At 39.2% G+C, this 12899-nt stretch overlaps 2 protein-coding genes across 4 annotated transcripts; one reads left to right on the top strand and one right to left on the bottom strand.

Moving 5' to 3' along the window:
- On the top strand, window positions 889-8236 carry LOC18593177 (peroxisome biogenesis protein 5). 3 transcript variants are annotated; one of them, XM_007020229.2, is made up of 15 exons: window positions 889-1158; window positions 1237-1359; window positions 1469-1607; window positions 1721-1914; window positions 2064-2315; window positions 2755-2877; window positions 3035-3190; window positions 3972-4162; window positions 4315-4561; window positions 5568-5652; window positions 5741-5850; window positions 6285-6509; window positions 7171-7236; window positions 7450-7544; window positions 7625-8236. In XM_007020229.2, the coding sequence occupies exons 1-15, from the start codon at window positions 1036-1038 to the stop codon at window positions 7701-7703; spliced, it is 2208 nt and encodes a 735-aa protein (XP_007020291.2). In that variant the 5' UTR covers window positions 889-1035; the 3' UTR covers window positions 7704-8236. The 3 variants fall into 3 exon arrangements, with proteins under 3 accessions (XP_007020291.2, XP_007020294.2, XP_007020295.2); XM_007020232.2 differs by lacking the exon at window positions 2755-2877; XM_007020233.2 differs by lacking the exon at window positions 7450-7544.
- Window positions 10961-12349, bottom strand: LOC18593179 (scarecrow-like protein 18). Its single transcript, XM_007020228.2, has one exon. The coding sequence runs from the start codon at window positions 12347-12349 to the stop codon at window positions 11033-11035; it is 1317 nt and encodes a 438-aa protein (XP_007020290.2). The 3' UTR covers window positions 10961-11032.

Genomic DNA, 12899 nt, shown 5'->3' with positions numbered 1-12899 from the left:
TTTTTATTTTTATATTCATTAAAAATTAATATATTAATAATTTAATAAATAAAACATTAATAGTTTAAAATATTAATATTTAATATTTTAATCTTATTAATATTAATAATGTTTAAATTATATATATTATATTAATATTTAATATTTTTATAAATAATTTATTCTTTTTTATTCTATTTTTGCCTTTTTTTTTCATGGGTCGGTCACCGGAAAGGCAACCGGTGTAACAAAACACCGATCTGGAGCACCATCTGGCCGGATCTGGCCATTATGGCGCCAGATCGGCGCTTCCCCACGACTGGATCTGGCCGTGGAGTGCCAGATCCAACCGTGGGATCTGGTCGGGAAGCACCGGATCTGGCTGGATCTCGGTTCAATATTGTCGGAAAGGACTAGATCGACGTTTTCAGATCATATTCGGTTGCTGCCGCCGCCGGTGTTGAGTTCCAATTAGAGAGAGAATGAGAGAGGGAGAAGAGAGAGAAAGAAAAGGAAAAATGAGAGAAAAAAGTATTTATAGGTATAGGGTTGTAATATTTTTAGGTTATAAAGGCTATTTTGGTCATTATATATTTGAAAGCTATTCCATGAGCCATGGAATAGCTATTACTGGGGAGGGAAAAGGGAATAGCTATTACTGACTTTTAATCTATTTGACAGAATTTTTATTCCTGTGAAATTACTATTCCGTATTTTAATTTGATACTAAATGAAGGAATAGGAAATGATCGAGAATAGAGGGGGAATAGCATAGCTATTCCCCGTACCAAACGTGCCATAGTAGTATTAGCAGCAATTCATCGGAATGCTCGTATCACCAAACAAGCACCAGCCTAATTAAAATTGAAAATAAATAAGTTGTATTACGTAATTATTAAACTTTTACATAAAATAAAATAAATTAGAGGAGAGGAGAGGAGAAGCGAGCCAGTTGACACGGCAGCCACTGGTTCCCTGGACGGAGCTCGACTCTCACCTTAACCCTTCTATTTCTTTCTTCTTAAACAAATATTCCTTCTATCAGAGGAAAAAGGGATGTCGACGCGTGAGCTGGTAACAGGAGGAGCTGCTTGCGCCGTTTCTGGGTCTTCTTCCTCTTCCTCTAATCCTCTAGGTGCTCTCGCCAACGCTCTTATTGGCTCCTCTTCCAAGACCCAGGTCTTTTTTCTGTATTATTATTATTATTATTATTATTCCTCTCTTCTTTTATACTAATTTCAATATATGCATAAGCAGGAGAGACTCAAGGAGATTCCTAACGCCGCAGCCGCCACTTCCCACACCCAATTCTACGATGATCCTGTTGCTGCTCTTCCTGGCTCTGAGCTCGACCACCCCTTTCTCCAATCTAACGCTCAGGTTCCTGTGCACGTTTTAATATTTATAAAATTTTCTAATTTAAGTTACAAATTTTCACTGACTCTTTTCTTCCTTCCTTTATTTTTTTTTCCTAAAAAAATACCTTCAGGGTTCTGACTTCATCAGGGGCTTCCGCACTGCCCATGACAATGGACTCGCAGATGCATGGGACGAGATACAGCGTCAACCTCACCTTGACCGCGTTTACAATGCTGCCCCGGCTCCCCCAATTCAGCCCACTCTCGATGGTATTCTTCCCTTCCATCTTCGTTACTGTTCTAATTTCTTTTCATTTTATTCGGGGGGAAAGAAAACAAAATCTAATAGTCTAGTAACACAAGTGCTATTGACTAATATCCAGGACCACCTCAAAGGGTGCTGTCAAGCTTTCTACACTCATTTGTTGACAGTAGCCGCAGTGGAATTCCTTTACATCCCACTCCACTGCCGCTGTTAGGATTATCTCAAGGTGATAAACAGTGCATACGTGATCGTAGCAGCATAATGGCCCGGCACTTTTTTGCTGATAAGAGTGAAGAATTTATTAATTCTCAGGTTGGCTGTCCTTCTTTGTTTGATGAGAGCTACGTGGTGTTATCTGTTATAAAATTACACTTTCGATTTGACACTTAATTTCTTGTATCTCATTGGTTGGTATTATGTCTTTTGCTCACTTCTGAATCTTCCAAAACTTCATTTTCCAGGTAAATGCGCTCTTGAGTTCCTTAGAAATAGACAGTGATAGCCATGCCAAGGGACCCATGCCTGGGAGATTTAGAGAGCTGGAGGACTACTGGAATGAATCCCAAGGTATCCTGAAGCCTGGTGCTCATGCTGCAGATGGATGGGTCACTGAATTCAGCCAACATAGAGCACAACATGGTGATCCTGATGCTTGGGCTCACTCATTTGAACAACAGCATGGTGCTGGTGGTTGGGCCTCTGAATTTGAGCAGGTAGGGAGCACCATCTCCTTTACATAAAATAGACAATGATTATTAATCTTTAGAGTACAGTGGATGATAAGCTACCAGTTATAGCTTGCTTGACTGCATGGATCCATTTTTCTAGCAAAATAAAACTTGTTTTTTTTAAGTGAAGTTGACACGTAGGTTCTTGTAATAACCAAATTGAAGCTTTTGTTCAATTCCTAAACTGGTATATTGCTGGCAATTACTATCAAACACTTGATGGTCTTCATCATAGCTATCCTATTTCTTATCTTTCTAACAATTTTTCTATTTTTTTGTGCTATTGAAGATGGATATAAGTTCCAATTTGATTTTGGCTTTCTTATCTATCTCTTCCTATCTTGTGCTTCTAGTATTCTCTATGTGTGCCTTGTCTTTAACCTGCTTTACTTTTATAATACGATTAATCAGCTACTAAATACAGGAACAAGCCCAGTTGACATTAGTAGATCAAATGAGAGGGGGGAATATTGTAAACTTGGCTGCAATTGAGCAGACTCGTATGCTTGCGCATACACTCTCTCAAAATGATGATCCTAAATTTCAGGTTATGTATAACTGGCTGACTAGATATATGCAAATTTCTCAAGATAGCTCTTAATAAAATCATCATTGCTGTGCATGATTTAGCTGTCAACTAGCTTTATTTAGGCGTGTGAGTTTATGCACTTATGTTATGTTATGTATGTTTTTGGGGCATGCAGAATTCAAAGTTTCTTCAATTTGTATCAAAGATGAGTCGTGGTGAACTTATTATTGATGATAATCAAGTCAAACCAGCATCAGGGAGCTGGGCAACAGAATATCAACAACAGTTCAATGGAGGTGCTTCTTGGGCTGATGAGTTTGTTCATGATGAGGCAAGTAGAGACTCTGTGAAAGCTCAGAAAGTTGAGCGTTTGTTTCTTCTTGTTTTGCATTTTGAAGTCAAGCTCACCTGTTTTGGTGGCGCTTGACATGTTGACTGCTTTTACATAAAGCACCGATTAAATATGTAGCGAAAGCTAGATTAATATGAACCTGTTAATCAGTTGATGAAATCCTTTTAACGCTTGCCTCTGTCTTTTCTTGCTCTTTGTCTTTCCTAGAGTAAAATGGGATTAATATCACCAGCCTTAGGCCGTTGAAACAAGGGTTTGATAATTTGAGAATCTCCACGATAATGGTGGTTTTGTTAGTACTATATCTATATTTTTAATTCTAGGGGAATGACTCTGACTTATGATAATTATCCATACTGAATTGTGCAGCAAGAGGCTGTTGATTATGTGTAAACAAACTGTGACCAGTGATTTTTGTAATACTATTTTTATCGAGATTTTTAAACCAACTTGAAATGTCTTAATATCATATGAAGCAATCAAATTTCCTCATTTAACAGAATCTGCTAATCTCTTTGGTGGTTCTTTGGTTTTCTTGGACCTGACCTAATGGCCGATTAGTTTGCTAATGTTTGAGAAGAACTAGAGTCTTTTGATTATGTATAGTAATTCAGGAAACAAACTATGACTGATGATTCTGCATGGTAATATATATATATATATCTTGAAGCTCTTAAACCATCTGAACCTCTTGTTTTTATATGCAATAATCAATTTTCTTCATTTTATGAAATGTTCCACTTGATTTGATGGTTCTTAGGTTTCCCATGGACCAGCCCAATGGGTCAATGAGTTTGCCACTGAACGTGAACAAGAGCCAGTAGATGATCAATGGGTAAATGAATTCTCAAAGTTGCATGTTGATGACTGGACAGAAGAATTTGGACGTCAAGTTGGCGAAGGGGCTTTGGGAGATAGTTCGTCTGATAACTGGGCAACTGCATATGATGAGTAAGTCTGCTTTTTTTTTTGAAAGTTAGTAAGTCTGTTAACCTTGAGGAAAACTACTTTCTGAAGTTTGAACTTTCTTTTAATTTGTTTGTCCTGTCTGTAACTACATCACAAAATATCTTCATGAATGCGTTTGTGGTGAGAACTTGTAGGTTCCTTAATGAGCAAGTAGCTTCTAAGGAGCGGTCGGATGCTTCAACGGGTGTCTATGTATTTTCTGATATGAATCCATATGTTGGTCATCCAAATCCCTTAAAAGAAGGTCAAGAGCTATTCAGGAAAGGGCTTTTGAGTGAAGCAGTGCTTGCTTTAGAGGCTGAAGTTATGAAAAATCCTGAGAATGCTGAAGGTTGGAGGTTGCTTGGAATAACCCATGCAGAGAATGATGATGATCAACAGGTAATTCTCCTCACTCTAGTTTGTTAAGAGTTGGATAGTGTTTTTTTTTTTTTTTTGGTGGGTACATAGGGTTGGATAGTTTGTGCATATTGTTATGACAGAAGCAAATATTGTTGGTTTCTATTGCTTTAATACTACAAGGATTTCTGTTAAGAGATATGACTGCTTGTCTACTTCAGCCATCTGTTCCAGCATCTTCAGTTATATAATTCTTTGCCTGGCAAGGTCGTCTAAATACCTTTTTAATTTGACATGAATCGAACTCATTTTGAAGCTTGTCTTAGGCGTCATGAATGCCATCATATTTTAGGAAACAGAAAAATCACTGGTTTGACATAGGAAGCAAGATAATCATTTAACATGCAGCATCTATTTTTTTGTCTCACTGAATTTTTTTTTTTATTTGATGGCTTAATTTAGCGTCATTGGTGTAACCTGTAATGTTCATTTCTTATTTATGGGAACTTTTAGTGGAAGAAGGGATATAGTTTGTTCAGACATCTACCTAAGTTTGCAATATGATGTCATCATGTATATCATGAGTGGTATGAGGTTTCAGTCTGAGTACCAAGATCGGGAGGCTGCTCTCTGTGCCATGCTGCTGTCTGTTCTGGATCTACTCTATAACAATTTGTTGCATATCAACTGCTAGGCTATGACTATATGTTAATAATCACTTTTGTTTCTGAACCATGGGAGAATTTGGCAGGATTAAATTCTATACTCTCATATTTGAATGGCTTGGGTTCTATCTTAAACTATGTTTATGTCAAGCCCATGACCTGCAATGTTTTGCATCTCTCACTAATTGTTTTGAAGGATTAACGTGTGTGCTTGTCATAGTCTTGAAATTTTTATGGATTATATGAGACCCATTTAAATTTTTATTTTTCTTTATTGCTACGCTTGAAGTTTTTTTTTTTCCTTTTTTGGGTCATCTTTTTTAGGGTCCAAAAAATGTGACTTTTAGAAAACAATGTAATGAACTGAATTGATATCTGTTCAGGCTATTGCAGCAATGATGCGTGCCCAGGAGGCAGATCCTACCAATCTGGAAGTGCTTCTTGCTCTTGGTGTGAGTCATACAAATGGTTAGTGATTGCTTGTCCCTTTATTTGGAAGTGATGAAGTTAAATTTTTGAGGAGTGTCAAACAAATAATACTGTTTAAAATATTCAGAATTGGAGCAGGCAGCTGCTTTAAAGTATCTGTATGGATGGTTGCGTCATCACCCAAAGTATGGGACTCTTGTGCTGCCAGAGCTTGTGGATTCTTTGTATTATGCTGATGTAAGTGCACTATTGGTGTAAATCTTTCTTTGTTTCCTTTTTTTGTTTCTGTCTTTGCCCTTTGGAATGATGCCTTGAAATGGCAATCTAGTTTGAGTCTAAGCTTCTTCAGTTAATGTTTGTTTGGGTGACTATCATTACAATGTAAAACTTGGCTTGTGCTGTGGATTACAAGAGTGTCTTTGTGTAGATGAATTCCATGACTGCAGTGATAACATTTTGGATTTGAGTTACGAAATTCAGTTTAGGTGACAGGGGACAAGTTTCCTGAAGACTACAAGAATCATAGATGTATTTGCTTATGTTTAACATTATAGTCTCTCTCTCTCTCTCGCCCCCCTTCCCGCCTTTTTTTTCCTCCTTCATGAGATAAGACATTTTCGAAAATTTTTTGTTCTATTCTGGTGTCCATTAAAGCCTTGTCCGTCATACAGGTTGCTAGATTATTCAATGAAGCTGCTCAGATGTCTCCTGAGGATGCTGATGTACATGTAGTCCTTGGTGTTCTATATAATTTGTCCAGAGAATATGATAAGGCTATTGCATCTTTCAAAACTGCTTTGAAACTTCAACCTAACGATTACTCTCTCTGGAACAAGCTGGGTGCAACACAAGCCAACAGTGTGCAGAGTGCTGATGCAATATTAGCTTATCAACAGGTAATCCCTTCATAATTACCCCTTTAAATGTCGGTGGGCCAATGATCAATTATAATTGTTAGGGTTGTTAATTTTAGTTTGATTTTTGGATTATAGTTGAAAATTCAGATGTTTCCCTATTCTGAATTTGTTAGGCTTTTGTTTTAAAATTAGGAGCATCTTAATATGTATAAGATCAGGAGATACTAGTCTTAGGGTTTTACAAAAGAGCTAGTTTTATGTAGTGTAGCCCATTATCAGACACATGAAGGCCTGAAGAAAAATTAAATTCTGTTCGTTATTTGATTGATCCATCTCTATTACCTAAGGCTGCTAAAAATATTCTCCAAGTATCATGTTGCACTTAGGTACACTTCAATAACAAATTCTCTCTTCTATTCAGCTTTTCTTAGTGGAATTTTTTGTTTGATCTATCGAAGCTATTAGTTAATAAATGGTTTGGTTATGTGTTTTCTGAATTTAAATTTATTCTTGATCATCATCTCTTTCAAAATGGGTTTTTGTGCTTTTAGATCTTCTATGCTGCTGAATCTGTTTACCCTCTGCTACTGAGCTTCTGTCTCTAAAATTCCTTGATGATCAACTTCCCTTTCTATTTGGAGCCCTTAGTCTTCTGCAGATCTATTGACTTTGTTATTTTGGTTTATCTTTGGATCTCCAGGCATTAGATTTGAAGCCTAACTATGTTCGAGCGTGGGCAAACATGGGTATCAGTTATGCCAACCAGGTTAGTTAAATGTCTCGTCATGGCATTCATGGGTATCTTTGATAGTTGAATACCATTGTCAATCACAAAATTTTACCTGTAAGTTGAGTAATCACATGATAGTAATTTAGTAGAAAGACATGGATATCACCTGTCTTCTTTGTCCCTCTTTTCTCGGGTGAGGACAACACTGCAGTTTGATCTAATCAAATATGCAAACAAATTTGCATCCAGGGTATGTATGAGGACTCAATCCGTTATTATGTTCGAGCACTCGCAATGAACCCCAAGGCTGATAATGCATGGCAATATCTTAGAATATCTTTAAGGTAACCGTGAATTAGACAATTTATGGTCTAATAATCATGCCAACCACCACTTACATATCTCTTTTTCCTTCCTCTTGCAGCTGTGCTTCTCGAAATGACATGCTGGAAGCTTGTGATTCAAGGAATCTAGAGCTTTTACAGAAGGAGTTTCCTCTATAATTTGAGAATGTAGTTGCGATTTTTTAAGTGGTGGATGAATTATGGGCTCATAACTGGAAAAAGGGCCAATGTTACTGTCTAAAATCTATTAAAAGCAGATGCTGATCATGCTCATGTCCCCCTGGGTGCAGCCAGAGCCGTGCTGGTGCATCCTCTTGGACAAGTTGGGATAAATGTGCATGTGTTGGAAACTTGGGGGAGTTGTAACTTGGGAGTTGGTAAATAGAAAAGGGTTGATAGCATTTGGGGAATAAGTAGTTGTATTATGCGTCAGCAACATGCAATAAGGTATTAATATAATTTGAGATATGGGATCATAGCAAGGCAGAAATATTCGTCATAGGTGAGAAAGACGGGAAAAGCAAAGAGTCGGCCCATGGTACAGATCATAAATGCAATTCTTTCGATATATTTGAATGGAACCTTTGTTTTGTTTTGTTTCGATAGATGAATGAAATTCTTTAGCGATATAGACAGAATGAACCTTGATTGCCGGGGCCCCTCCAGGTTCTGAATGAAGTCCTTTAGATATAGACGGATTGGTGTGTGCTGATGTTTTTGTGCTCGAACATTTGGGTGAGACCGGCGATCAGATCAGTAGTGTTTTGGAAAGTGTATTTGTATTTAGTTTCGTTTGACGGTTGGTAACGCAATAGATCCCATTCCCGTTCTCATTCCCATTCCCATTCGCATTCGGGAAAATATATTATTATGGTAAAGAAAACAAGCAGCCTGGTTTTGGGTTCGGGACCTTACGGAGCTGGCTGTTTCTCTCTCAAATAATTTGGGAAAGGAAAGCGTACGAGAATGATGGGATGATGGGAGAAAAGTGGTACGATGGCTGGGCCTGCCACCTCTTCTTCTTGTTTTACTTCTTGAGCACGCCCGCATCAACCTTATTTCTCTTGGCATGTACCCTATGGCTATGAGCCCGTCTCTTCCACCCATATGCGTCCTAAATCGTACTCTACCTATTTTGGTGAGAAATGCCATGTTACATGACATGCAAATGTACATGGCCTTATATATGCTAGATAACATAGCCTTATACCAATCCAGTTTGTTATGGAAGATGAAATGTCTTCAACCCTCTATTTCCTCCTAAACTGGAACTCTTCCCCTAGGAATCAAAACCTGATTGACATGTAATTCCAAGTGTCTAAGTTAAAACTTCAAAAAACAAGTTTGGCAGGATTCAAGGAAAGGATCTCACTGATTCTCAAGCGAGTCAGTAAACATATGGATTGATCATTTTCAGCATTAAATTAAATATATAGGTGAGGAAGATAAGATACCCGCACTGTCCATTAATCAAAACTAATGTCCATTACATGGTACTTTGTAGCTACAAGAATATCCTCTTGGCAGCAAAATAAAATGAAACATTTCCTATGTATTCTGCTTCATTGTGGTCGGTTGCATGAAATGATTATTGACTGACTCAAGAAGCAAAATGATCCAAACTTATTGCATCCTTCTAGTGCTATATATCTTTCATAATGATCCAAACTTATTGCATCCTTCTAGTGCTATGTATCTTTCATTGTCATTTTCATTTTTCTCGGTCATTAGTTATCAATCGATCCCCCACATATACCAATGAGTAGCTAAAAGAACTAAGTTGGGTCTGGTTCAACCAAACACAGTCCAGTCCAGGAGGCAAGAGGTTACGTCTGAATCGGATGGAAGGATTGATTCTGTCATATGCCATGCGTGCACCCACCCTCGATTAGCCTGTGCCACAACTCTCAACACGCAAGCTAAGCTTTGCGACGCGCTGTGATATATGGGGGCGTCACCTCTTGTGACCATCTTATCAGTGTCAGCTACCAAAAAGCCACAGCCTAAAAGCTTGTTGTGCCATCCATATTATCTCTCCACTCACAGATTTTTATCCTTTACCATCAACCCTGTTTATTACAAGTATTTTGTTACTGTCTACTACTTTCCAATTCCAACCAAAGTAGGAGGGCCATTTCATCAATTTGGTCAAGGGAATCCATGTTAAACAAATTATTAGCAACACATGACGCTCAGCTATGACTTGAGCTACATTCTATGGATTTTACCGATCTGACTACTTTTTCTAGAAAGAACACTGTGCGTTTTTTAAGAAGCCATTAACAAGTTAAAAGAACCTGAGAGACGTGGTCCTTGAAACTCCACAGGACACGAGAGATCCCTAGCTAGCAGGAGGGTTTGCAAATGCATGGCCCTAGAGGAGGCAAGGTGGGCATGAAATGCTCTATTTTGACAACTTTGATAGTTTTGTTGAGGGGACAAAAGGCAGAAATTAAGGTAATAAATGGTGCAATATCAAAGACAGCACCAGGCATATACGGGTACTTAATGCAGAAAACAAGAACCCTCATGCATCCTCTTCTTGAAAAGCCACCATGAAGAGAGAGACAAAGGAATTTTGGGGAACAAGAGTGGTTCCTTTGCAAAAGACTAAAGTCTCACTATTTCCTACCATTAATTTAATGAGAGAGAAGAGAAGAAGCAGAAGAAGAAGAAGAAGAAGAAGAAAAGACAGCGTGATATAGAAAAATAATATTAAAATGAAGAACCATTAATTAGAATAAAATATAAAAATACTAGTAGTGAGAAAGAAAAGAAGCGCACAAATATAAAGAGACAAACAATCCAAAGATGGTGCTTGAAACTTTAAATGGAATAAAATTAAGGCAATGAAATATTCCACATACAGTTGTTGCCTACCGCAAAGGCTGAAGAAGACTTGGTTACACAATTGACAAAGCAATAGCTAAGTTATGCTATAAAGAAGAGAAATCAAAGTAGAAAAGAGGGAAACCAATATGTCAACGTACCCAACTACCAAAATTATACCCTCATTTAGTTTCGCTCCCCGAGAAAGAACCGACTGAAGATGCACGCCGAAGAATCGAAGATGATTGCAGGAACTTGGCTGGCCCTGTATATAGCTGTTTGTTCCTAAAATTTTCATGCAACGTGCAGATTCTCAGGATGCCTGACCCATGCATGCAGTCGCATCCATCTGTGACTAGGTCACAGGAAGCAGACAGGCAAGTTCAGATTGCATTCCAGTCCATCTTGTGACGAGGGCTATTTTTTTCCTTTTTTCTTCTTTTGCTCAGATTGTAACCGATGGCTTTACTTAATATTGACATCTTCCTTATCTTTGCTGAGGGTTGTCGGATTATTGGTTTTTAAGATTTGGATAGAGAAGGCTAGCATAAGCAATAGAGAAAAAACTATATGCCTGATGTATGATTAAGTATCTTCTTTGTCTGAAAGGGGCTTAATAATTAGACAATAATTAGCAAAAGGGATATAGGATAAATAAATTAGCGCCAGGAGGATACAGAGAAAAGGGCACGATTCTGCCAACCTAGGAAAAAAGAGTTGTTGAGAATTTGAAGCCGGTAACCGTCAGACGGGTAATGGAGCCTAAGGAGAAGCTTGGCCTGTGAATGAGCGAATGGGCTCAACGGAACATTGGAAAATCCTGTGCTCCTAAGTATCACCTCCCACGTCTCCAGTCTCTCGTGTCGCTCCCTTCTATTCTCTCCCTCTGCGGCCACAATGTCAACAATTTCTCTGCCAAACCATATCTGCTCCACGGCTAGTCTCTCCCGGCTGTTAGGAGGCAGGGTTGCCTCTAGGGAATCGAAGATGGCTGTGTAATAGTCTAAGGCCTCGATAAACCTCTGCAAGAAGAGCGGGTGGTTGTGGTTGGCTTCCCTTTCAGCGATCGTCACTACCGCGGGATTCATGGCCTTGATATTGTGGAGGAAGAGGCGCAGGTCACGAGAGTCGTCCTTGAGTAACCTGTGTAGATAAAACATGCAGTTAACAGCCAGTGCCTCATCCGGAAGGATTGTAAGCGTGGAGGGGAGGTTCAGAGCAACCGAAGTAGGGTCGTTGTTGAGGACAAGAAGAGGGTGGAACTGGAATCTGAGGCCAAGAGACTGTGCAAACTTGAAAAGGCGGTCGCCAGTCCTCTGGAGGATGTTCAAGTCGTGACCGGTTCCAGTGATTCGAAGCATGGGTGGAGGGTGGAGGGTATTTGCAGATCGTTCGGCTAATGCCTGCATCAAGGGAGGCCATTGCACGCCGTGCATGATGTCGAAGTCAAGAATATGAATGGATTGTTGCCCTACTTGTATGGCTTCCAGTATGGCCTGGTTGGCTGTGAGATGAGCGAATCTAATGAATGGGGTTATTTGGTTTAGGGAAAGATAGCATGACTGTAGAGACGGATCAATGTCGTAATTGGCAATGGCAGTAGCGGTTGCAGTTGCAGCAGCAATTGGATAGTTGATATTCATCATCATCAGCAAGCTTCCAGGACCGTGAAGACGATTGATGCGGAGGGAAAGGGCTTTGGTAAACTGATGGACCAACCTCTCGGTGGAGTCGCCATAAAGGCATGAGTTGGAGGACAGAATGGAGAGGAGGCGATTAGCAGCCGGGAAGTCGGATTGAGAGACGAGCTCTGCGCAACTGATGAGTAATTGACGCATGTGTGTTGCCTGCTGGGAGTGTGATTTTGAGGTGAATCCTGTTGAATGCGATGGCTGCTGCTGCTGTTGTTGTAGATCTGGGGCGGAGGGGTCCTCTTCTTCTTGATCGTGGGAAGTTGAATTCAATGAGCCCAACATATGTGTGTGTAATTAATAATGAACTTATAATAAATATATATATATACATAAGCAAAACTCGCAGATGCTCGCAACTGACGATTGGAGGGGGCTGGTTTTAGACTAGATATATATATCTAGCTAGCTAGGGATATGATGATGAGATATATAAGACAAATTAAGGAGCTGGGCTTTCCACTCTTTTCTGGGCTACCTGCTGCTGCAAGGAGGTTTTGCTTTAGTATTCCTCCGTTTTAACGTAATTTACTAATGAAACCTGTCCTGATGGATGCTGATGATGCAGAGTTCCTATGACACAACATTATCTGCCAACAACAGGGAAGAACTGATACTGGTCGTAGTTACTAATAGTAATAGTAGCGGTGTTCCTCCTTCCTCTCCCTTGCCCACATGCCAAGCTATAGCATTTGTTTTTATTGTTATATTTGTAACCCTAATTTATGCGCCTAATAGCAAGCAACCCCATCTATGTGGTCGCAAACAAGTCAGTCAGCCGAATCCAACTCAGCCTACTCATGAGTCGAATAAAAAATTATGGGAAGAAAATGTT

The sequence above is a fragment of the Theobroma cacao genome, chromosome 7, assembly GCF_000208745.1.
Source record: "Theobroma cacao cultivar B97-61/B2 chromosome 7, Criollo_cocoa_genome_V2, whole genome shotgun sequence".
NCBI lineage: Eukaryota > Viridiplantae > Streptophyta > Magnoliopsida > Malvales > Malvaceae > Theobroma > Theobroma cacao.
Note: the sequence above shows the minus strand (reverse complement) of the source record. Positions and strands in the feature narration are given on the sequence as shown.

Coding starts and splice junctions, on each gene's coding strand:
- LOC18593177 (XM_007020229.2), top strand. CDS start 1,036: ATGTCGACGCGTGAGCTGGTAACAGGAGGAGCTGCTTGCGCCGTTTCT. Junction 1,159..1,236: donor GCTCCTCTTCCAAGACCCAG/GTCTTTTTTCTG, acceptor ATGCATAAGCAG/GAGAGACTCAAGGAGATTCC. Junction 6,510..7,170: donor CAATATTAGCTTATCAACAG/GTAATCCCTTCA, acceptor TTGGATCTCCAG/GCATTAGATTTGAAGCCTAA.
- LOC18593179 (XM_007020228.2), bottom strand. CDS start 12,349: ATGTTGGGCTCATTGAATTCAACTTCCCACGATCAAGAAGAAGAGGAC.